At 42.6% G+C, this 25779-nt stretch overlaps 1 protein-coding gene across 1 annotated transcript in view; it reads right to left on the minus strand.

Moving 5' to 3' along the window:
• Positions 1-25779, minus strand: part of DOCK1 (dedicator of cytokinesis 1) — a 421618-nt gene that overhangs the window by 128369 nt on the left and 267470 nt on the right. Inside the window, exon 28 of the mRNA XM_069753948.1 lies at positions 3116-3217. Within this exon, the coding sequence (XP_069610049.1) occupies positions 3116-3217 (102 nt within the window). The remainder of the gene's footprint in view (positions 1-3115; positions 3218-25779) is intronic.

Genomic DNA, 25779 nt, shown 5'->3' on the forward strand with positions numbered 1-25779 from the left:
AAATCACTGTTTGGGCACATGCCAGGGCTCGGAAGTGAAGTAGTGACGTTTTGAAATGCAGACTTTGATGGAATGCTCTGTGGGCGTCACGTTGCGTTTGCAGAGCCCCTGATGTGGCTTAACAGTAGAAACCCCCCACAAGTGACCCCATTTTGGAAACTAGACCCCCAAAGGAACTTATCTAGATGTGTGGTGAGCACTTTGAACCCCCAAGCGCTTCATAGAAGTTTATAATGCAGAGCCGTGAAAATAATAAATACGTTTTCTTTCCTCAAAAATAATTATTTAGCCCAGAATTTTTTAATTTTCCCAAGGGTAACAGGAGAAATTTGACCCCAATATTTGTTGTCCAGTTTCTCCTGAGTACGGTGATACCCCATATGTGGGGGTAAACTACTGTTTGGGCACATGCCGGGGCTTGGAATTGAAGTAGTGACGTTTTGAAATGCAGACTTTGATGGAATGCTCTGCGGGCGTCACGTTGCGTTTGCAGAGCCCCTGATGTGCCTAAACAGTAGAAACCCCCCACAAGTGACCCCATTTTGGAAACTAGACCCCGAAAGGAACTTATCTAGATGTGTGGTGAGCACTTTGAACCCCCAAGTGCTTCATAGAAGTTTATAATGCAGAGCCGTGAAAATAATAAATACGTTTTCTTTCTCCAAAAATAATTATTTAGCCCAGAATTTTTTATTTTCCCAAGGGTTACAGGAGAAATTGGACCCCAAAAGTTGTTGTCCAGTTTCTCCTGAGTACGCTGATACCCCATGAGTGGGGGTAAACCACTGTTTGGGCACACGTCGGGGCTCAGAAGGGAAGTAGTGACTTTTGAAATGCAGACTTTGATGGAATGGTCTACGGGTGTCACGTTGCGTTTGCAGAGCCCCTGGTGTGCCTAAACAGTAGAAACCCCCAGAAATGACACCATTTTAGAAACTAGACCCCCCAAGGAACTTATCTAGATATGTGTTGAGCACTTTGAACCCCCAAGTGCTTCACAGACGTTTACAACGCAGAGCCATGAAAATAAAAAATCATTTTTCTTTCCTCAAAAATTATGTTTTAGCAAGCATTTTTTTAGATTCACAAGGGTAACAGGAGAAATTGGACCCCAGTAATTGTTGCGCAGTTTGTCTTGAGTATGCTGGTACCCCATATGTGGGGGTAAACCACTGTTTGGGCACACTTCAGGGCTCGGAAGTGAGGGAGCACCATTTGACTTTTTGAATACGAGATTGGCTGGAATCAATGGTGGCGCCATGTTGCGTTTGGAGACCCCTGATGTGCCTAAACAGTGGTAACCCCTCAATTCTACCTCCAACACTAACCCCAACACACCCCTAACCCTAATCCCAACTGTAGCCATAACCCTAATCACAACCCTAACCCCAACACACCCCTAACCCTAACCACAACCCTAATTCCAACCCTAACCCTAAGGCTATGTGCCAACGTTGCGGATTCGTGTGAGATATTTCCGCACCATTTTTGAAAAATCCGCGGGTAAAAGGCACTGCGTTTTACCTGCGGATTTTCAGCGGATTTCCAGTGTTTTTTGTGCGGATTTCATCTGCGGATTCCTATTGAGGAACAGGTGTAAAACGCTGCGGAATCCGCACAAAGAATTGACATGCTGCGGAAAATACAACGCAGCGTTCCCGCGCGGTATTTTCCGCACCATGGGCACAGCGGATTTGGTTTTTCATATGTTTACATGGTACTGTAAACCTGATGGAACACTGCTGCGAATCCGCAGCCAAATCTGCACCGTGTGCACATAGCCTAATTCTAAAGGTATGTGCACACTCTGCGGAAAACGCTGCGGATCCGCAGCAGTTTCCCATGAGTTTACAGTTCAATGTAAACCTATGGGAAACAAAAATCGCTGTACACATGCTGCGGAAAAACTGCACGGAAACGCAGCGGTTTACATTCCGCAGCATGTCACTTCTTTGTGCGGATTCCGCAGCGGTTTTACAACTGCTCCAATATAAAATCGCAGTTGTAAAACCGCAGTGAAATGCGCAGAAAAAAACGCGGTAAATCCGCCATAAATCCGCAGCGGTTTAGCACTGCGGATTTATCAAATCCGCAGCGGAAAAATCCGCAGAGGACCAGAATACGTGTGCACATACCGAAACCCTAACCCTAGCCCTAACCCTACCCCTAACCCTATTCTAACATTAGTGGAAAAAAAAAATTTCTTTATTTTTTTATTGGCCCTACCTATGGGAGTGACAAAGGGGGGGGGGGTCATTTATTTTTTTTATTTTGATCACTGAGATAGATTATATCTCAGTGATCAAAATGCACTTTGGAACGAATCTGCCGGCCGGCAGATTCGGCGGGCGCACTGCGCATGCGCCTGCCATTTTGGAAGATGGCGGCGCCCAGGGAGAAGATGGACAGGACCCCGGCTGGATCGGTAAGTATGATGGGGTGGGGGGGGGCGTGGAACGGAGCACGGGGGGGCTGGAATGGAGCACGGGGGGGTGGAACGGAGCACCGGGGGGGTGGATCGGAGTGCAGGGGGGGTGATTGGAGCACGGGGGGTGATTGGAGCACGGGGGGAGCGGACAAGAGCACGGAGGGGAGCGGAGCACAGGACGGAGGGGAGCGGAGCACAGGACGGAGGGGAGCGGAGCACAGGACGGAGGGGAGCCGGAGCAGTGTACCGGCCAGATCGGGGGGCTGGGGGGGCGATCGGTGGGGGGGGGGGGTGGGGGCACATTAGTATTTCCAGCCATGGCCGATGATATTTCAGCATCGGCCATGGCTGGATTGTAATATTTCACCCGTTATAATAGGTGAAATATTACAAATCGCTCTGATTGGCAGTTTCACTTTCAACAGCCAATCAGAGCGATCGTAGCCACGAGGGGGTGAAGCCACCCCCCCTGGGCTAAACTACCACTCCCCCTGTCCCTGCAGATCGGGTGAAATGGGAGTTAACCCTTTCACCCGGCCTGCAGGGACGCGATCTTTCCATGACGCCGCATAGGCGTCATGGGTCGGATTGGCACCGACTTTCATGACGCCTACGTGGCGTCATGGGTCGGGAAGGGGTTAATCTACTTGGGAGCATGAACCTAAAAACTACAAAAAGGAAACTCACCACAACATCAGTCCTCATCTTCCCAAAGGTCTTGATAAGGTGGCCATAGTGGTAATCTTCCATTTGCCTTAATATGGCCGTCATGGAGGCAACAAAATTTCCCTAAAAGAAGAAACCAAATAAAAAAAGTTACACAATCCAACTTATACTTTTATGGAAAAAACAAACAAATATATATATATATATATATATATATATATATATATATATAAAGTATATTATTTATAGGTGTTGTGCACTACTTAGGATCGCTATTAGTATTTTGCTTTAACCGTCTCCTTCCCGAATAGTGCAGCTTAGCGGGATCCCTGCTTTGAACACTGAGGAGGAGATCGGAACTCGGTCTTCCTTTTAAAAACGATCCAATATACCTCCTGAATAAATGGTGAGAAACCCCACAAATGTGTCAGAAATTACATCTCTTTGTTCATAGCGGCTTTAAATACGTTTTTACCCTTCCCCATTTCGGGGGGTTTCACCCAGGAAGGGGAAGGGTAACACCCAGTTCACAAATATTCAGGAAAAATAGCAGAGCTCAGTACAAAACAAAGTTATAAGAAAAAATTCTCCGGGACTGTTAGGAATTACTAAAACAAATGTGTCAGGAGAGATGATGACAGCTCCTTTTTAATATTTAAAGACTTTCTCTGCTCAAAGAGGTTTTCTCATCATCATCATAAATAGGTAAAATTGCAGAGTGCTGGTAAAAACAAGAAACTTTGCAATTTATCGCTTATTAAAGATCCTCTTCGTTCTCAAAGATGGAAGGATTTTCATTTCAATGTTCTAGTTTACAGCTCGTTGCCTAGTTTACTAGCCACCTCTGCAGTCTATCAGATTGCCTAGGGCGCGTGCTTGTAAGCGCTTTGCTTTAGAGCTTGTAAGTGCTGCTGTATTGCTAGATCCAGATCAACTTCGGTGTCCGTGCGCTCCTCTGATAGTCTGCCTGCAGCATCGGAGCGCGCACAGTTCAGGTCAATCATTCGGGAGCACAAGGCTCCCCCTTCCTGCAAGGAGAAAGCTGGGAGTTAGGGGAGAGGTGCGCTCCTGAAGATAAAAAGTTGTTCTCGAATCCAATTTTTTTTTTTTTTTTCAAAAATCTGATTATGAGCTAAGAAAACCCGTCAAGTGCCGTCAAGCCTTCCATAACCTTATTTGCTCTACATTTCATGCATTATCTCAAGCTTCATAATTAATCAGATTTTTTTTCTCAGATTAGATGGAAAACTATTTTAAGCACCAGAAAAAGCGAAGGAAAGGAAAACTTTGTCAGGCGGGTTTTATTCCTAATTTATAATCTCATACAGGCGGACAATTAAAAAAAAAAAAAAAAAAATTATATAATATATATATATATATATATATATATATATATATAGAAAAAAAAATCAATAGGATTCTTGATGTAACCATCCTAAAATAAAGAAATAAAAAAATGATGGCGGAAGAGATGATGATACGCCTCTTTTAGGAAGCGAGAATCATTCTCGCGAAACGCGCGTCGGGGAGAGTGGTCGCCTACAGGACTGAGCTCCAAGATTATATTTCCCAGTCCTGATTAGCGATCACGTTGTGCTGTCACCAAATAGGATCACACAATTTTTCCAGACTTATGACAAATTGTTCTATCCATGTATTGTATTTATTGTTTTGTTGATATTTTATATTTAATAAAAGATATACTTTTTATACAAAAAACTCAAAATCTCCTATTGTTCATTTCAATAATTCTTGATGTAACCATCCTAAAATAAAGAAATAAAAAAAAAAATGATGGTGGAAGAAATGATGATACTTTAATGCTTCCTGCTCCTTTACTGCCGAGTGTATTTCAAGTGGACACCAAGATATTGGTTTACTTATTAAAGGCATTATGAACAGTGACATGGGCAATTTATAGCAAATCCGTGTTTTATGGGGGAGATAAGGAAGAACATTCATCTTCATCATGAGCCAAACAAAAAGCTGCGTTTTGCACGCTGGGGTTGGCTCGGTTGCATTAAAGCCGGAGTCTAATAAACACATTTACTGTATTTTTGTTATTTTTTTTTTCCAGTCACTCCTGGTAAAAACGCATTAGCCTGTGTTTCAAGTCGTGTCCGATTGCTATAATCATCAATCAAAATATGTTAGAAAGGTTAAGACAAAACTGCCAAACATATCTGAAGCCGGCGCAGACATCATTCCGTATTCATGCAATTTGGGTCCCCAGAAGCATAAAAACCCATTTCTGCTAACAGGCTTTTCATAGAATTTGAAGGGACATTATGCTCAAGTACTCTCCCCCGGCCGGTGCATCGTAGATTGGAATCAAAGCTATTATTCCCCCGTATCAGGGGCTGAGCGGCATTTTAAGTGATTTTAACAAAACTTCCGTGCGTTTTCCGCTGGCGAGCCATCAATCTGAATTACACACTGAAGGAGCGGTTGCTTAAGACGTGTGCGCGGTGTTAACACACGGGTGTCTATCAGCTCGCTGCAGCAGCGTGATGAATACGATGCAGGTGCTGAGTGCTTATTTAAGGGGGTGATGTTCAGCCGCACTGGAAAGCAATGGACCGGAAGCCACACACAGCGAAAATCCCAGGCGACAGCTCTCCGGTAATCAAAGACTATATTACAGGACCGCAGACGGGAATCTGTCGCTGCACACTGCAGAGGGCGCTGGAGAGTCAGGCGAGTAGAACTTACTGCCGGACTATTGGGATCCCGGATCAAGGGAGTTTCCAGATTTATGTAATACTAGCTGAAGAGCCCGGCGTTGCCTGGGCATAGTAAATATCTGTGGTTAGTTATAGCACCTCACTTCTCTTATTTTCCCATCACCCCTCTCATTTTCCCCCTCACACTTGTCATTTCGACCTCACATCTGTCATTTTCCAATCACTTTACTATTTTCCCCTCACTCCTCATTTTGCACTCATACCTTTTCATTTTCACCTCACACCTCTCATTTTCACCTCACATCTCTCATTTTCACCTCACACCTCATTTCCCCTCAGTATATACAGTACATGTTTGTCATCTCCCTTATACATAGTATACACCTGTATGCCATCTCCTGTATATAGTATATACCTGTATGTCATCTCCCCTGTATATAGTATATACCTGTATGTCATCTCCCCTGTAAATAGTATATACCTGCTGTATGTCATCTCCTCCTGTATATAGTATATACCTGTATGTCATCTGTATATAGTATATACCTGTATGTCATCTCCCCTGTATATAGTATATACCTGTATGTCATCTCCCCTGTATATAGTATATACCTGTATGTCATCTCCCCTGTATATTGTATATACCTATGGGTCATCTACTCCTGTATATAGTATATACTTGTATGTCATCTCTTCTGTATATAGTATATACCTGTATGTCATCTCCCCTGTATATAGTATATACCTGTGTGTCATCTCCTCCTGTATATAGTATATACCTGTGTCATCTCTCCTGTATATAGTATATACCTGTATGTCATCTCCCCTGTAAATAGTATATACCTGCTGTATGTCATCTCCTCCTGTATATAGTATATACCTGTATGTCATCTGTATATAGTATATACCTGTATGTCATCTCCCCTGTATATAGTATATACCTGCTGTATGTCATCTCCTCCTCTATATACAGTACCTAGGTGTCATCTCCTCTTTTATATAGTATATACCTGTATGTCATCTCCTCCTATATATAGTATATATGTGTCATCTCCTGCTGTATATAGTATATACCTGTATGTCATCTCCTCCTGTATATAGTATATACCTGTGTGTCATCTGCTCCTGTATATAGTATATACCTGTGTCTCATCTCCCCTGTATATAGTATGTAACTGTATGTCATCTCCTCCTATATATAGTATACGAGATCTGTATGTCATCTCCTCCTCTATATACTGTACCTGTGTGTCATCTCCTCTTTTATATAGTATATACCTGTAAATCATCTCCTCCTGTATATAGTATATACCTGTAAGTCATCTCCTCCTGTATATAGTATATACGTGTGTCATCTCCCCTGTATATAGTATATACCTGTGTGTCATCTCCTCCTGTATATAGTATATACCTGTATCATCTCTCCTGTATATAGTATATACCTGCATGTCATCTCTTTTGTATATAGTATATAACTGTATGTCATCTCCTGTATATAGTATATATGTGTCATCTCCCCTGTATATAGTATATATCTGTATGTCATCGCCTCCTGTATTAGACCGCTCACACGTTATTTGTTCAGTATTTTTACCTCAGTATTTGTAAGCTAAATTGGCAGCCTGATAAATCCCCAGCCAACAGGAAGCCCTCCCCCCTGGCAGTATATATTAGCTCACACATACACATAATAGACAGGTCATGTGACTGACAGCTGCCATATTTCCTATATGGTACAGTTGTTGCTCTTGTAGTTTGTCTGCTTATTAATCAGATTTTTATTTTTGAAGGATAATACCAGACTTGTGTGTGTTTTAGGGCGAGTTTCATGTGTCAAGTTGTGTGTGTTGAGTTGCGTGTGGCGACATGCATGTAGCGACTTTTGTGAGATGAGTTTTGTGTGGCAACATGCGTCTAGCAACTTTTTGTGTCGAGCTGCATGTGACAGGTTAGTGTAGCAAGTTGTGTGCAGCAAGTTTTGCGCGTGGCGAGTTTTATGTGTGGTGCATTTTGAATAGGTGCAAGTTTTATGTGAGGCAACTTTTGCATGTGTTGCAACTTTAGGCATGTGGCAATTTTTCCGCGTGTGCAAGTTTTGCGTGTGGCGAGTTTTCCATGAGGGGAGTTTTGCACGTGTGGCAGGTTTTGCGTGAGCCTAGTTTTGCATGTGGCGAGTTTTGCGCGTGGCGAGTTTTGCATGTGGTGAATTTTGCGCGTGGCGAGTTTTGAGCGGTGACTTCTGTGTTTCGACTTTTATGTGGCGAGGTTGGGGTATGTGTGGTGAAATGTGTGCTGAGGGTGGTATATGTGTTCAAGCACGTGGTAGTGTGTGGCGCATTTTGTGTGTGTGTTCATATCCCCGTGTGTGGTGAGTATCCCATGTTGGGGCCCCACCTTAGCAACTGTATGGTATATACTCCTTGGCGCCATCGCTCTCACTCTTTAAGTCCCCCTTGTTCACATCTGTCAGCTGTCAATTTGCCTCCAACACTTTTCCTTTCACTTTTTCCCCATTATGTAGATAGGGGCAAAATTGTTTGGTGAATTGGAAAGTGCGGCGTTAACATTTCGCGTCACAACATAGCCAATGACGCTCTCGGGGTCTAGACGTGTGACTGCAAAATTTTGTGGCTGTAGCTGTGATGGTGCAGATGCCAATCCCGGACATACACACATACTGTACATACATACACACACATTCAGCTTTATATATTAGATTTATGGAAATCCTTTCATCCGGTATCCTGTAATACAGAAAGTCTGGGAAATCAGCGCATGATAATTCTACAGGACCAGAACCCGTGCGGATCACTAATGTGACATCGCAGGGTGCATTAGAATATAGATCCATTTTGTGGTTTCATGCCCATTTTCCCCATGACAACACTTCCAGCCTTTGTGCTCTGACAGCTTGATATAGGGACATTCCGCCTCAGGTTTTGTGCAGACAATCGTAAAAGTCAGACGAGTGCGATCTGTCGATTTAACAGACAGCATTCATTTCCATGTTATTCAATGAGGCAGTACACGACCAAGTGGTCCGAAGAAATAAATAAAATTGCTGCATGCACAATTTGCCTCTGATAGGATCGCACTCGACCATTCAAGTCTATGGGTCCGTTGAATAAAAATTGGACTGCACTTGTATGACATCTCTGTCTGGTCCAATTTTCACATACAGACTGATTGGAGAAACCTTTTTTTTTTCCATTCCATACATCCGAGAAACTCCAACCATACCCCCAGCCACACTCCCAACCACAATCCCAGCCACACCCCACTCCCCCAACCAGCCACACTCCCAGCCACACTCCCCAACCACAACAACCAGCCACACTCCCAGCCACACTCCCCAACCACAACAACCAGCCACACTCCCCAACCACAACAACCAGCCACACTCCCCAACCACAACAACCAGCCACACTCCCCAACCACAACAACCAGCCACACTCCCCAACCACAACAACCAGCCACACTCCCAGCCACACTCCCCAACCACAACAACCAGCCACACTCCCAGCCACACTCCCCAACCACAACAACCAGCCACACTCCCAGCCACACTCCCAACCACACTCCCAACCACCCACACCCATAGTCACACTCCCCAACCACAACAACCAGCCACACTCCCAGCCACATCCCCAACCACACTCCTAACCACACTACCAGCCACACCCATAGTCACACTCCCCAACCACAACAACCAACCACAATCCCAGCCACAATCCCAGCCACACTCCCAGCACCATAATCGGACCAATTTTCTCAGATGATAAAAAAACCAGTTGTGTGACCCTGGCCTTATAGTAGCCAACTTGGTGGGAAATTATCAGTGGCGTTTTCAAAAGGAACTATATATTTACTTTTGGAAGCGATATGGCAGTAAAGGTGATTGCGCCCAAATAAATAGGATACCTTTTTTTTTTTAGAGATCCAATGTACCAGTAATGAGAAATCTAGTGCATAAGTCATATGCAAATCAGGCTGGATGTGCATCAGGGCGAGTGTCAACAGTTGGAGAACTCTTCTAAGGGTGTCGACACACCCCTAGTGCACTTCCAGCCGGCTTTGTATAGGACTTCTGCACTAGATTTCTCATCTATATAATAATATTAGCAAATACCTCCAATTAGAAATGTATACCTAAAAGGGGTTATAATGGCAGGGTAAATTACGCAGTCATTGCTTCCAGTCAAGGTGGATATATTTTGTTACTTTTATAGATTTTGATCCCCAGCTAACAAGCACCCTTTTCTCAGACATCCTCTTTAAACTGTTGATGGAAGGAGGAGATTCACTGGAAACATGGACATTAAAGGGAATCAATTTCCTAAGCCATCTCTAGATATGAATGTCCTAGAAAGAGGAATAAAATGATATCTTAATACAGTATCTGCCATCCAATGTTTTATTCCAGAGAAATCCACATTTTTGTTAAATATGTAAATGAGCTATTAAGATCTATGGGTCGGACATAGATCTCACTGAGAATCTGCCTCCAGGACTTATTACAAATTAACGGAATATGAATTAGAGAGACCTGCAATGACTGACCATCTGTTTCCTGACCTACATGTCTCAGAGTATCAACACCCCTTTCATTTACCCCTGCTGTGGAACCTGTTATGACCTGGTGGTCAGGACAATAATGGACCTGGTGGTTAAGAGCACACGGAATGACCTGATAGTTACTGATAAGAAAGGACGAGCTCTGGGACGTGGGAACTCTGCTGACCGCAATCCCTAATCCTATCAAACACACTAGAAATAGCCGTGGATTGCGCCTAACGCTCCCTATGCAACTCGGCACCGCCTAAGGAACTAGCTAGCCCTGAAGATAGAAAAATAAAGCCTACCTTGCCTCAGAGAAATTCCACAAAGGAAAAGGCAGCCCCCCACATATAATGACTGTGAGTAAAGATGAAAATACAAACACAGAGATTAAATAGATTTAGCAAAGTGAGGCCCGACTTACTGAACAGACCGAGGATAGGAAAGGTTACTTTGCGGTCAGCACAAAAACCTACAAAAAGACCACGCAGAGGGCGCAACAAAGACCCTCCGCACCGACTCACGGTGCGGAGGCGCTCCCTCTGCGTCCCAGAGCTTCCAGCAAGCAAGACAACAATAAAAATAGCAAGCTGGACAGAAAAATAGCAAACCAAAGAAATACAAGCTGGAACTTAGCTTCTGCTGGGAAGACAGATCACAAGAACGATCCAGTAGTGAACTAGACCAATACTGGAACATTGACAGGTGGCATGGAGCAAAGATCTAAGTGGAGTTAAATAGAGCAGCAGCTAACGAATTAACCTTGTCACCTGTGGAAGGAAACTCAGAAACACCCACCAGAGGAAGTCCATGGACAGAACCAGCCGAAGTACCATTCATGACCACAGGAGGGAGCCCGACAACAGAATTCACAACAGGAACCATGGGGTCATATAGACCCCAGCGCTGAATAAATTGAAATACTTCTAAAACTGGTCAATTTCAGACATTGACTTTCTATGTATTTTCAAGTAACATATTTCTGCTTATGTTGATGATATTTTAAATTTGATTTTCAATTTTGTTTCAAAGTTTATTTTCAATTTTCTGTGTTTGGGACTCTCCGGACCCCATAGTACCATTATTGTCTGACATTTTTTTTTAAAATATTTTCTGCTTATTCACAGGTTTTTTTTAATATAATTGTAAATAAACAATGGCTGGTTCCAAGTGACACCAGCAGTGTTACAGGACAGCGCAAAAGACGAGATTTGATTGCAGTGACTGCGAGAAGTTAATTTGTTTAGAACATGGCACTATGACGTGCAGTGAATGCAGGGGCTACATTTATTGCCAGATCATTCGTTGTCATTATGTTTTTACTAAAATCCACACAGTTGCAGTTATTGTGCTTTTTTTTTATTGAATTTGAATATTTGTAGTAATTAGTAAAGCATTTTGGCATAAATTTCAGTTTGTGTTTGATGGTGACAAATAAATCACTCATAACTGTGTTCTGAAATGATGACACAATAAAACTTGATTATTCTGAACAGCCAGCATGTTCATTTTAATGAAATATGACGATTTTGAGCCTGAGGTCATATAATCCCCATGGTACCAAAGAAGTGATTTTTTTCATGGTTCCACAGCAAGGTTAAAATAAGCTCTGGAGTCAGATTTTTGGGGAGATCTATGTCTGGCTCATAGATCTTAAAAGAAAAACATGAATTTCTCAGGAATAAGACATCGGATCGCACATATCAAGGTATCATTTTATTCAGCTTCCTATGACCTACATGCTCATATAGACGGAATAATAGGGTTGATCTTTCTGACAGATTCCCTTTAATGGTGGCATTAAACATTTAAAGGGAACCTGTCACCCCCAAAATCAAAGATGAGCTAAGCCCACCAGCATCAGGGGGTTTATCTACAGCATTCTGTAATGCATTCTGTAATGCTGTAGATAAGGCCCGATGTATCCTGAAAGATGAGAAAAAGAGGTTAGATTATACTCACCTGGGCGGGCGGTCCGGTCCGATGGGCATCGCAGTCCGGGGCCTCCCATCTTCATACGATGACGTCCTCTTCATTTCTTCCTGTCGCGGGACCGGCGCAGGCGTATTTTATCTGCCCTGTTGAGGGCAGAGCAAAGTACTGCAGTGCGCAGGTGCCGGGAAAGGTCAGAGAGGCCCAGCGCCTGCGCACTGCAGTACTTTGCTCTGCCCTCAACAGGGCAGATAAAGTACGCCGGAGCCGCAGCGTGAAGACAAGAAGAGGACGTCATCGTAAGAAGATGGGAGGCCCCGGACCGGACCGCGACGCCCATCGGATTGGACCTCCCGTGGGTGAGTATAATCTAACCTCTTTTTCTCATCTTTCAGGATACATCGGGGGCTTATCTACAGCATTACAGAATGCATTACAGAATGCTGTAGATAAGCCCCTGATGCCGGTGGGCTTAGCTCACCTTCGATTTTGGGGGTGAAAGGTTCCCTTTAAAATGGTTAATGCCACCATTATCGTTCATGTTTACAGTGAATCTCTTCTTTCCGTCATCATTACATTTTAAATCTTTGGCCAAAGAATCTTAGTCGGTAATTATTTATCGACTATAGCCGCTTAAAAGATTTATCAAAGTATATAATCCCTTATACCCTTCTGTTTGATATCCGATACACATGTGAAACGTCTAAAGCATGGCACTGCGCACCGCTAGGGAAACACTGGATCTTCATAAAAGTAATAACCTCTTGATGCCGAGATAAAGGAGCCGTTTCATACGTTAATTAAAATGACTGGAGCTGCAATCAAAATATCAATCAGTTTGGTTTCTATAATTCTAATGACCGAACCCTCGGCACAGCTGAGTCCCTCCCGAGACCGCACAAACACGGATCTAACGTCTGACAGATGTCAGCGCCTGGGAGCAGGATTTTTATCTACTGTGCTTTATTTGGAAAATATGTTTTAGGCAAAAGTGCAGTATGGTACATATTGACTAACGCAAAGAAATCTGTTCTGCTTGATTAGGAATCATGACCTATTTTAGACCGTGTTGCATGGAAACTTCTTACCTGGACTCTCAGAATCTGATAGAAGAAAAAAGTCAGGACTCATTCGATTTACACTTAAAGGGATCCTGTCACCAGATTTTTGCTACCCTATCTGAGAGCAGCATGATGTCGGCGCAGAGACACTGATTCCAGTGGTGTGTCACTTACTGGTCTGCTTGCTGCAGTTTTGATAAAACACTTGATCAGTCAGAATGCTGAGCCCAGTATAACTCCGCCACCACCACTGATTGGCATCTTTCTGTGTGCACTGTGCATAGGCAGAAGGCTGCCAATCAGTGGTGGGGGCAAAGTTACACAAAGCTCAAGGCTATGGAAGATTACATGGCCGAGGTTTACTACTCTTCTATTGATAATCTCCTGCTGATAAGAGTGATTTTATTAAAACTATAGCAAACAGCCCAGTAAGTGATACATTGCCGTAATCAGGGTCTCGGTCTCTACATTAGGCTGCTGCTTTCATGTTAGGTGAGAAATGCCTGGTGACAAATTCTCTTGAAACTTCACCCACGATGGTTGTTTTGAAGATGGCGAAAAGATAGGGCGACATAGGCAATTAGTTTACTACACATACGTTGTTGTAATCAGGGTTATCGCGTATTCACAAGGACTTTTTGAATGAAGATTTTAAAGTGAATCCTTTCCAAAATCCACAGTAAAAATGCTATTCCTACATAGAAAGTCCTCCTTGCTGTTCTTATGACAAGGTTATGGAGTGTTTTTTTATTGTTTTTTTTTTAACATTTCCTACAAAGTTCGGAAAACATGGCTGCAGAAAGAAAAAAGTCTGCTCCAGCTATGACCCTGTCAAGTAAAAAAAAAAAAAAAAAAAGCTGCAAAGCATCATGTGGGAGGGGGGGGAAAAAGTTGCAAAAAAACGCTTCTGAAAGAATAGAAACCTTAAAAAAATAAAATAAATAAAAATCTGTTGAAAAACTTCTGATTTTCCACTGTCCAAAAACCTCCATGTGAAGCTTTATCTGCTATGTAGCCAAGTAAATGATGGAATATTTATAGAGGTTTCTGCCATCGATCAATCGAGTGGTACTGCAATCCCTTCTCTTATAAAAATAAACTGGAGAAAACTTGCAGAACCGTTAATGACCACTACAGGATGAATGGCGCTGTGCTACTTCTGATAGAACCCCTTCAATCAGCTGATCCCTGGTGGTGTGTGCAGTCAGAGCTTACAGATGGGTCTTCCATTCACTAAACTCGCCTAGTTTCAGTCTATCCTGAATGAAGGAGCCAAGCTCATATTTCTGTCCAGCTGCTACACAGATGACTCCACTCTGTGCCAGTCATTGCACTGATTGCCCTTCAGATAAAGGATACAAACTCCTCACTATCTCCCATCCACAGTGCTGTACGCTACATCACCTTCCTCGTCTGTCTATCACCCCTATCCATGCACTCTATTCTTCTAATGATCCAACACTAACTTCCTCCATAATTCGATCATCACACTCCCATCTCCAAGACGTTTCATGTACTGCTCTGAAATGCTCTAATTAGTGATGAGCGAATATACTCGTTACTCGAGATTTCCCGAGCTCGCTTGGGTGTCCTCCCGAGTATTTTTTAGTGCTCGGAGATTTCGTTTTTCTTGCCGCAGCTGAATGATTTACATCTGTTAGCCAGCATAAGTACATGTGGGGATTCCCTAGCAACCAGGCAACCCCCACATGTACTTATACTGGCTAACAGATGTAAATCATTCAGCTGCGGCAAGAAAAACAAAATCTCCGAGCACTAAAAAATACTCGGAGGACCCCCGAGCATGCTCGACAAATCTCGAGTAACGAGTATATTGGCTCATCACTCATTCGCTCTAACCCAAACAATCTGGTTGATTATTAGTAGCCAGAGTCCCCTATCCTACATTTTACTCAAAATCTGGTTCTTTCAATCATTTGTCCCCAAACTCATTGCACGCAGTAGCAGTTTTTAGCTGGACATATACAAATACTGGAAGGAGAATGGTTCACGCACTTTTACATTTTGTGCCACTGCATTTTCATCATAGATTGTAAGATCTTCTGATCAGGACACTCGTTCCTCGTGTGAATGTGTTACTTTGTAATGTCTGATTATTTTTTTTTGTACTAGTACACTGTACCCCCCGATTTGTTGTGGAATTATTGGCTATATGCAAATAACATTTTTATGATTCAGATGTTTTAGGACTTGAAGACAATTGGTGTGAAAATAGAAACTTCACTTGATGGGAGGTTAAATCTTCCTCTGTGTTTGTTGTAGCGACTCATACAGCGAGGACCACACACAGATGAGTTAATGCCTGTATTCCTTTCTAGTGTAGTATTTTAATGGGAGGTACAAATGAATCTGATGTCTGAATGCCCAGCTTAATTGGAGGTCACTGGAGGTTAATTAACTGATAGAACCCATGAATAAAATGCCCAGACCTGCTGCAAATCAATGCTCAAAAAAACCAGAACAAAAACATGTTACAAATCACACAATGATATTATAAACTTGATTGTAGAGAAGAAAAGACCTTGGAGCTTATGAAAATTACTATCGTTTCTCCTTGCGGAAAGTGACATAATAAGCATGTCGAGGTGAGGAGACTTAAAGCCGCAATGCTCCTCTGGGAAATATGCAAATTGTCTCTACAGAGAGGAAGAGGACTAGAACTCTAGTGCCACCTATTGGAAGCAGCAATCCTAACAGTCAATGTCGACCCTTTAACGAGCCTTGTAAAGGCTGCCTGTCAGCACAAGATAACTGCTGATGTAAAATAAGGAAGGTTCACAGGTGATTGTGGCTTGAACAGTAATGGTGTGCCAACAGACTCCCTTTAAGTGCTCTTTCACACTTCAGCGTATCCCGTACATGTTGACAGGTTTAACACGTACCAGAGACACTAAGGCCGGCCTCACACTAGCAAGTTTTACGGACGTATGAAAGGTGCAGAAAATACGGATTGCATACGGTACAATGCTTCTCTATGGTCCTATCTGCCGTATTTTACTGATCCGTATTATACGGTCTTCTACGGCCGTAGAAAATCGCAGCATGCTGCGTTTGTCACCGTATTGCGCAAAAAAATACGCCAATGAAAGTCTATGGGGGCCAGAAAAATACGGATTACACACAGACCAGCAGTGTGACTTGCGAGAAATACGCAGCGGTGTTCTATAGAAAAGCCGGTAATTCAGTGCGGTGTAAAGTAAAATCACACTGACAGGTTAGAATACAATAGGTAGAATAAATGTGTACACTTAGTATAGGGGTATATATATATATATATATATATATGTGTCAGTGAGACACATATATTTATATATATATATATATATATATATATATATATATTAATATTTCATCCAGCGCGAGATAGCTTAAAAGCCGGTAATTCAATTGCCGGCTTTTGCTCTCTCCATCCTAAACCCGACATGATATGAGACATGGTTTACATACAGTAAACCATCTCATATCCCCCATTTTTTTTTGCATATTCCACACTACTAATGTTAGTAGTGTGTATGTGCAAAATTTGGGCGCTCTAGCTATTAAAGGGTTAAATCGCGGAAAAAATTGGCGTGGGCTCCCTCGCAATTTTCTCCGCCAGAATGGTAAAGCCAGTGACTGAGGGCAGATATTAATGCGCCCTCTGCTGGTTGTCCTCATATGAACTCGAGCCTGGGAGCTTTTCAGAATATTTTCCCACGCTCGAGTTCATATGAGGACATCCAGCAGAGGGCGCCTCACCGCAACTCGAGGTAACTACAGGTCATTCACCTACATTCCATTCATTTGCCGGGTTTTTACAAGCAGGGGCGGCTGCATTAGCAGGCTTCTGTTTGTAAAATTAGTTAACCCTTTAAGATGGATTTACAGCGTGGGACGTGACTGATCGTCGGAAGGTATGCAATATTGTTGTTTGTTCCAGGTGACAAGGGTCTTCAGGTGGATTACCAGTATAATAATATATTACAACAACCTGTGTATTTATTTCATTAAAATACTTTGTAATAATGTGTTTTTTTTAACCATTTGTTACTATTGGATTAATAATGGATAGGTGTCATAATTGACGCCTCTCCATTATTAATCTGGCTTGATGTAACCTTACAATAGCAAGGTGGCATTAACCCTTCATTACCCCATATCCCACCGCTTCACGGGAATGGGAAGAGAGTGGCCAAGTGCCAGAATAGGCGCATCTTCCAGATGTGCCTTTTCTGGGGTGGCTGGGGCAGATGTTTTTAGCCGGGGGGAGGGGGAAGGGAAGGACAATAACCGTGGACCCTCTCCAGGCTATTAATATCTGCTCTCAGTCACTGGCTTTACCATTCTGGCGGAGAAAATTGCGCGGGGAGCCCACGCCAATCTTTTCCGCGATTTAACCCTTTAATTTAATAGCTAGAGCGCCCATATTTTGCACATACACACTACTAACATTAGTAGTGTGGAATATGCAAAAAAAAAAAGGGGATATGACATGGTTTACTGTATGTAAACCATGTCTCATATCATGCCGGGTTTGAGAAGGCGATAGGAAAAGCCGGCAACTGAATTACCGCCTTTTAAGCTATCTAGCGCTGTATGATATATTAATATATATATATATATATATATATATCTACTATATAAAGCTGAATGTGTGTATGTGTGTGTGTATGTGTGTGTGTATGTCCGGGATTGGCATCTGCACCGTCGCAGCTACAGCCACAAAATTTTGCACACTCACACGTCTGGACCCCGAGAGCGTCATAGGCTTCGTTGTGAGGCGAAATTTTAACACCGCGCGTTCCAATTCACCAAACAATTTTGCCCCTATCTACATAATGGGGAAAAAAGTGAAAGGAAAAGTGTTGGAGGCGTCGCAGCTACAGAAACAAAATTTTGCACAGTCACACGTCTGGACCCTGAGAGCGTCATAGGCTATGTTGTGAGGTGAAATTTTAACCCCGCGCGTTCCAATTCACCAAACAATTTTGCCCCTATCTACATAATGGGGAAAAAAGTAAAAGGAAAAGTGTTGGAAGCGTCGCAGCTACAGCAACAAAATTTTGCACAGTCACACGTCTGGACCATGAGAGCGTCATAGGCTTCGTTGTGAGGTGAAATTTTAACCCCGCGCTTTCCAATTCACCAAACAATTTTGCCCCTATCTACATAATGGGGAAAAGTGTTGGAGGCAAATTGACAGCTGCCAGATGTGAACAAGGGGGACTTAAAGAATGAGAGCGATGGCGCCAAAGAGTATATACCGATCAGTTGCTAAGGTGGGGCCCCGACATGAGATACTCACCACACACGGGGATATGAACACACACAAAATGCGCCACACACTACCACGTGCTTGAACACATATACCACCCTCAGCACACATTTCACCACACATACACCAACCTCGCCACATAAAAGTCGCCGCTCAAAACTCACCACGCGCAAAACTCGCCACATGCAAAAACTAGGCTCACGCAAAACTCGCCACAAGTGCAAAACTCACCTCATGGAAAACTCGCCACACGCAAAACTTGCACACGCGGAAAAATTGCCACATGCACAAAATTTGCAACACATGCAAAAGTTGCCTCACACAAAACTTGCACATACTCAAAAGGCACCAGACATAAAACTCACCACGTGCAAAACTCGCCATGCGCAAAACTTGCTGCACACAACTTGCTACACTAACCTGTCACATGCAACTCGACACACAAAAAGTTGCTACACGCATGTTGCCACACAAAACTCATCTCACAAAAGTCGCTACATGCATGTCGCCACACGCAACTCAACACACACAACTTGACAGACGAAACTCGCCCTAAAACACACACAAGTCTGGTATTAGCCTTCAAAAATAAAAATCTGATTAATAAGCAGACAAACTACAAGAGCAACAAATGTACCATATAGGAAATACAGCAGCTGTCAGTCACATGACCTGTCTATTATGTGTATGTGTGAGTTAATATATACTGCCAGGGGGAGGGCTTCCTGTTGGCTGGGGATTTATCAGGCTGCCAATTTATCTTACAAATACTGAGGTAAAAATACTGAGCAAATAACGTGTTAACGAGGTCTAATACAGGAGATCACACAGGTATATACTATATACAGGAGAGATGACACACAGGTATATACTATATAGAGGAGGAGATGACCTACAGGTACATACTATATACAGGAGGAGAGGACATACAGGTATATACTATATACAGGAGGAGATGACACACAGGTATATACTATATACAGGAGCAGATTACCTACAGGTATATACTATATACAGGAGGAGATGACATACAGGTATATGCTATACAGTTAGGGCCAGAAATATTTGGACAGTGACACAAGTTTTGTTATTTTAGCTGTTTACAAAAACATGTTCAGAAATACAATTATATATATAATATGGGCTGAAAGTGCACACTCCCAGCTGCAATATGATAGTTTCCACATCCAAATCGGAGAAAGGGTTTAGGAATCATAGCTCTGTAATGCATAGCGTCCTCTTTTTCAAGGGACCAAAAGTAATTGGACAATGGACTCTAAGGGCTGCAATTAACTCTGAAGGCGTCTCCCTCGTTAACCTGTAATCAATGAAGTAGTTAAAAGGTCAGGGGTGGATTCCAGGTGTGTGGTTTTGCATTTGGAAGCTGTTGCTGTGAGCAGACAACATGCGGTCAAAGGAACTCTCAATTGAGGTGAAACAGAACATCCTGAGGCTGAAAAAAAAGAAAAAATCCATCAGAGAGATAGCAGACATGCTTGGAGTAGCAAAATCAACAGTTGGGTACATTCTGAGAAAAAAGGAATTGACTGGTGAGCTTGGGAACTCAAAAAGGCCTGGGCGTCCACGGATGACAACAGTGGTGGATGATCGCCGCATACTTAATTTGGTGAAGAAGAACCCGTTCACAACATCAACTGAAGTCCAGAACACTCTCAGTGAAGTAGGTGTATCTGTCTCTAAGTCAACAGTAAAGAGAAGACTCCATGACAGTAAATACAAAGGGTTCACATCTAGATGCAAACCATTCATCAATACCAAAAATAGACAGGCCAGAGTTAAATTTGCAGAAAAACACCTCAAGAAGCCAGCTCAGTTCTGGAAAAGTATTCTATGGACAGATGAGACAAAGATCAACCTGTACCAGAATGATGGGAAGAAAAAAGTTTGGAGAAGAAAGGGAACGGCACATGATCCAAGGCACACCACATCCTCTGTAAAACATGGTGGAGGCAACGTGATGGCATGGGCATGCATGGCTTTCAATGGCACTGGGTCACTTGTGTTTATTGATGACATAAGAGCAGACAAGAGTAGCCGGATGAATTCTGAAGTGTACCGGGATATACTTTCAGCCCAGATTCAGCCAAATGCTGCAAAGTTGATTGGACGGCGCTTCATAGTACAGATGGACAATGACCCCAAGCATACATCCAAAGCTACCCAGGAGTTCATGAGTGCCAAAAAGTGGAACATTCTGCAATGGCCAAGTCAATCTCCAGATCTAAACCCAATTGAGCATGCATTTCACTTGCTCAAATCCAGACTTAAGACGGAAAGACCCACAAACAAGCAAGACCTGAAGGCTGCGGCTGTAAAGGCCTGGCAAAGCATTAAGAAGGAGGAAACCCAGCGTTTGGTGATGTCCATGGGTTCCAGACTTAAGGCAGTGATTGCCTCCAAAGGATTTGCAACAAAATATTGAAAATAAAAATATTTTGTTTGGGTTATGTTTATTTGTCCAATTACTTTTGACCTCCTAAAATGTGGAGTGTTTGTAAAGAAATGTGTACAATTCCTACATTTTCTATCAGATATTTTTGTTCAACCCTTCAAATTAAACGTTACAATCTGCACTTGAATTCTGTTGTAGAGGTTTCATTTCAAATCCAATGTGGTGGCATGCAGAGCCCAACTCGCGAAAATTGTGTCACTGTCCAAATATTTCTGGCCCTAACTGTATATAGAAGATGACATACAGGTATATACTATATACAGGAGGAGATGACACAGATATATACTATATACAGGGGAGATGACACAGGTATATACTATATATAGAAGATGACATACAGGTATATACTATATATAGGAGGAGATGACATACAGGTATTTACTATATATAGGAGGAGATGACATACAGGTATATACTATATACAGGGGAGATGACACACAGCAGGTATATACTATATACAGGGGAGATGACATACAGGTATATACTATATACAGGAGATGACATACAGGTGTATACTATATATAAGGGAGATGACAAACATGTATATACTGAGGTGAAAATGAGAGGTGTGAGGTGAAAATGAAAAGTTGTGAGTGCAAAATGAGAGGAGTGAGGGAAAATAGTGTAGTGATCGGAAAATGACAGACGTGAGGTCGAAATGACAAGTGTTAGGCGGGAATGAGGAGTGAGGGAGAAAATGAGAGGTGTGAGGGAGAAAATGAGAGATGTGAGGGGGAAAATTAAAGATGTGACTGGGAAAATGAGAGGAGTGATGGGAAAATAAGAGAAGTGACGTGCTATAACTAACCACAGATATTTACTATGCCCAGGCAACGCCGGGCTCTTCAGCTAGTATATATATATACACACACACATACATACATATATATATATATATATATATATATATATATATATATATATATATATATATATATATATATATATATACAGTATATATGTTTTTACGATTATTCGAGCCCATGGATCCATTGTATGTCAGTATGTCGGTTTTGCAAGCTTGCAAGAAAATCTCACAGTGCGAATGCCGTACGGATTACATACGAAGGATGCCATGCGCAAAATAAGCTGACACACCCTGCCTACGGAGGAGATAAGGATCACTATTTTGGGGACTTTTCTGCGTATTACCGCCGTAAATAACGGACCATATTTTTATACGCTGAGTGTGAGGCCGGCCTTACACACATAGACCCATTCATTTCTGTGCACGTCAGCGTGCTTCCAGGGACCGTGTGTCCATGGGCAAAAAAGGCCGACATGTCCGTTTTTTTAACAGCCGCCTGGGCTGCAAAATGGCCCGGACATGTGCACACGGATGACCGTGAGTTCATCGCAGATCAAAGATCAGGGGTGAACTCACTGAGCTGAACTGAGGTGAATTCAGTGACTTTCTCACGGTGCTGAGGTCACCGCAGTGAACGCAGCCTCAGTGGCCTCCGGTAATCTTGATGAGGTCACCGCTGGTCACTGACGCTGCACTCGCAACAGCTCATTCATCAGTGGTTCTCAGCCTGGACGGTCGCATCTGGCATCGTCCAGGTTGAAAACTGTTTATCCCGAGACATGGATTACGGCGTGGGACAGAACATCAGACAGGTGAAGGCTATTGTTGCTTTTTTATTTTTGCTTTATTACAGGAGACGGGGATTCAATGGAATTGGCATTAGGTGAGTATAACTGTGTTTGTTATTTTTAAATGAAAATGGAAAAGTGTGTTTCGCTTTATTTCAAATAAAAGGCTTTATTCTGGCTGAGTATTTACAATATAACTATAGGATTAGTAATGGATAGGTGTCTTATAGATGCATCTCCATTACTAATCTGTGGGCTTAATGTCACCAGACAATACAAAAGTGAGATCTACTCCACAAATATTACCTCACTTGCCACTGCCACAGGGCAAGTGGGAAGAGCCGGGCAAAGCACCAAAATTGGTGGGGGAGAATGATGAGAGATGTCTTCAACATCTGGAGGTGGGGAACAGCGATAACTGTAGTGCTGCTTCCCAGGCACCGGTACGTGTGGTACTGATGCGGCACGCGGTAGCCTCACTTATGCCACAGGTACTACACACACACACAGACACGGACATCTTCGGTACAGGTTTTTCCGATACCGGAAATATCAGGACGTGTGAAATCATGTAAGCTCCTAGGTTCACCTCATGAAAGAGGAGCAGTAATTCCCCTTTCAAGCATCTTATAGAAAAACTAAAGAGAACGTACTGAAAACAAATACAAAAATAATTAGAAAATGTAGCAAAAATCCTTAAGTAGGAATCTGTGAAAGATAACACCGTATTTGCAATTTTTTAGTACAAAATCTCCTAATTCCTAGTGATCATGATGGATGTATAATTTGCGCAGATATTAGAGGACCAGATATAGCAAGCGGCGGCTCGAACGCTTTTTTCTCCTACAATGTTACAAGACTCATTTAGATTTTGAAAACAAATAAAATGGTTTCTCTGTGCAATTACGGAACAATTTATCAGACCACAAGAAGCAATTATGAAGGACGATATCTCGGAGTTGCAAAGATTTCACACTTGATATATCACATGCCATATCTTTATAGTACAGGAACGTGAACGTTCTCTGCCACGTTAATAGTATATATCTAATGCCCATCATGTAACAATGGAAGGTGACGGCTTTAGGGAATCCTAGTAAAAAAATTCATTCTAAGCAGCACTTTGTTTTCCCCCTGTGATGGAATCTGTTGCCGACGCTTAATCAGTTTCCATCGCTTTCAATTTGCACTTTTAAAGAAATATGATTTTGCCAGAAAGTTGGGGAAGAATCTGCAGCATCGATCTCAGTGGCCAGTGGCCAACAGTCACTTAGGGTTTTTTTTCTTTTACGGGAAGAAATAAAGAACAAGATGGGTTGCTTAAAAAGATTTGCATTGCAATATAAATTGCACTGCAGCAATTTAGGAAGTTGAAAGAAACCTTGTATAGATATCAGGATGTTGCTTGTTTTGCATAAGAAAGGCCACAGGGATATTTACCAAAGTATTACAATGTTTTATCAATACAAGTAAAGTAACATTTTCAATGCACTTATTGCAAGACCATCTGCTTTGTGCGAAAACTTTACGCAATGCGGTTTATCTGGTTTAGGGGATGCACTTCAAAATCATATGTTAATACAGGGGAAGGTGACCTTTTTATAAAGTAAATGAATGTGTGCTGCTTAAAGTGCATCTGTCCTTCCATATAAAGCATGCAGAAAAGCATCTGTCACGGGGATAACGCGACAAAGAGGGGCCAAAGACCGTGGTGTCTGGTGTCCTGCACTGGTTAAAAGTCCTTCACTATCATATTAAACAGTGTAGGTTTTTTCCTTGCTAACAATGCAAAGATTAACTTGTTCAGTTGAAGCTCCTGGAGCTTTTCTACCTGGATTGTCTCAGCTGTTCAGTGTTGGCCACTCCCCTCTGCTATATATGCTAGGCTCTAGCACTTAGGGACTGCCAGTGTTAGGTCTTACTGTTTGGTTCAGGAGTTGGAGGTGTAGGTCGTGGTTGACATTTGGAGTTTGTTCAGGAGATTGTTGCTTTGAGTATTGTCTGTGTGCACATCCTCATCCTCTCCTATTTGGTTTCTCCTTCCTTTTACACCCATGTGTCTCACTCTGTTTGGTGTGTGTATTTTGGATAGTTGTTATTTTCATTTGTCTGTCTGTATTCCCTTGTTTGGTTAGTATGTTCCTATACACTTCAGCTTCCCACTAACTTGGGTGGGGGAGAGGACAGATCAGGATTGAAATGAGAGCATCGCCTAGCACGTGAACCCGGCGTTTCCACTTTCAGTTGTAATCCAGGGGACCGGGATAGAATAGGGCACCTAGTTTTAGGAACCTGGTTAGCTTCCATAGTTCCAACACCATTATGACAGCATCCACAAATTAAAACTGATTTCAGTGCACATAGCACTGGAACATATGAACTGTTCTGATATCATCTACTCTTGAGTAAGCAGTTTCTGGTCAACAGAATTCTGCCAGCATTATAGGTGCTGGTATTTCCTTTCCTTTACTACTAAATTATGTTTTTTACATTTTCATGTCTTGCATCTCTCCTGCTACTGTCCAATAATTTATCTTGCCTGCCCCAAACTGAAAGCCCTCTTCTCTGTTATGCCTGTATGCAGTTGCGATAGACAGAAGAGTAGAAGCAGTGACACAAAGCCACAAACCCAATTCCTATAATCCGACTTGGTATCTCTGCTGCTAGACCACATCTGCACAAAATATGGCCTACAGAGAACCAGGAGACTCCGGTTCCCACCTCCCTTTATTCAACTGTATTTGCATCTTTTGTCAATCCTGCCCCAACTTGCAGCAGCGTGGTGAGATCATTACACCATGCTGTGACCTCATCGCACTGCTGCCACAACACAGTGGAAGTAAGCACGAGCCAGAAAAAGTAAGTGCTACAGGAGAACATTAAACATCCTATTGTAGGAGTAGGAGGAGGGTTGCTGTTACTATGAGGTCACGTTATGGGGCATCAGGGGGAGAGTATTGTGTGAAGGAGGTACAGTATACAGTGGGTCAGTGTATGGGTGGGGGAGTAATATTATGAAGAGCAGCTTTGTGTGGGGTGTACTATTATGGAGAGGACCTGTGTGGGAGGGGAAATTAAGGAGAGGACATGTGTGGGTGGAATATTAT

Source organism: Ranitomeya imitator, chromosome 2, assembly GCF_032444005.1.
Source record: "Ranitomeya imitator isolate aRanImi1 chromosome 2, aRanImi1.pri, whole genome shotgun sequence".
NCBI classification, from domain to species: Eukaryota; Metazoa; Chordata; class Amphibia; order Anura; family Dendrobatidae; genus Ranitomeya; species Ranitomeya imitator.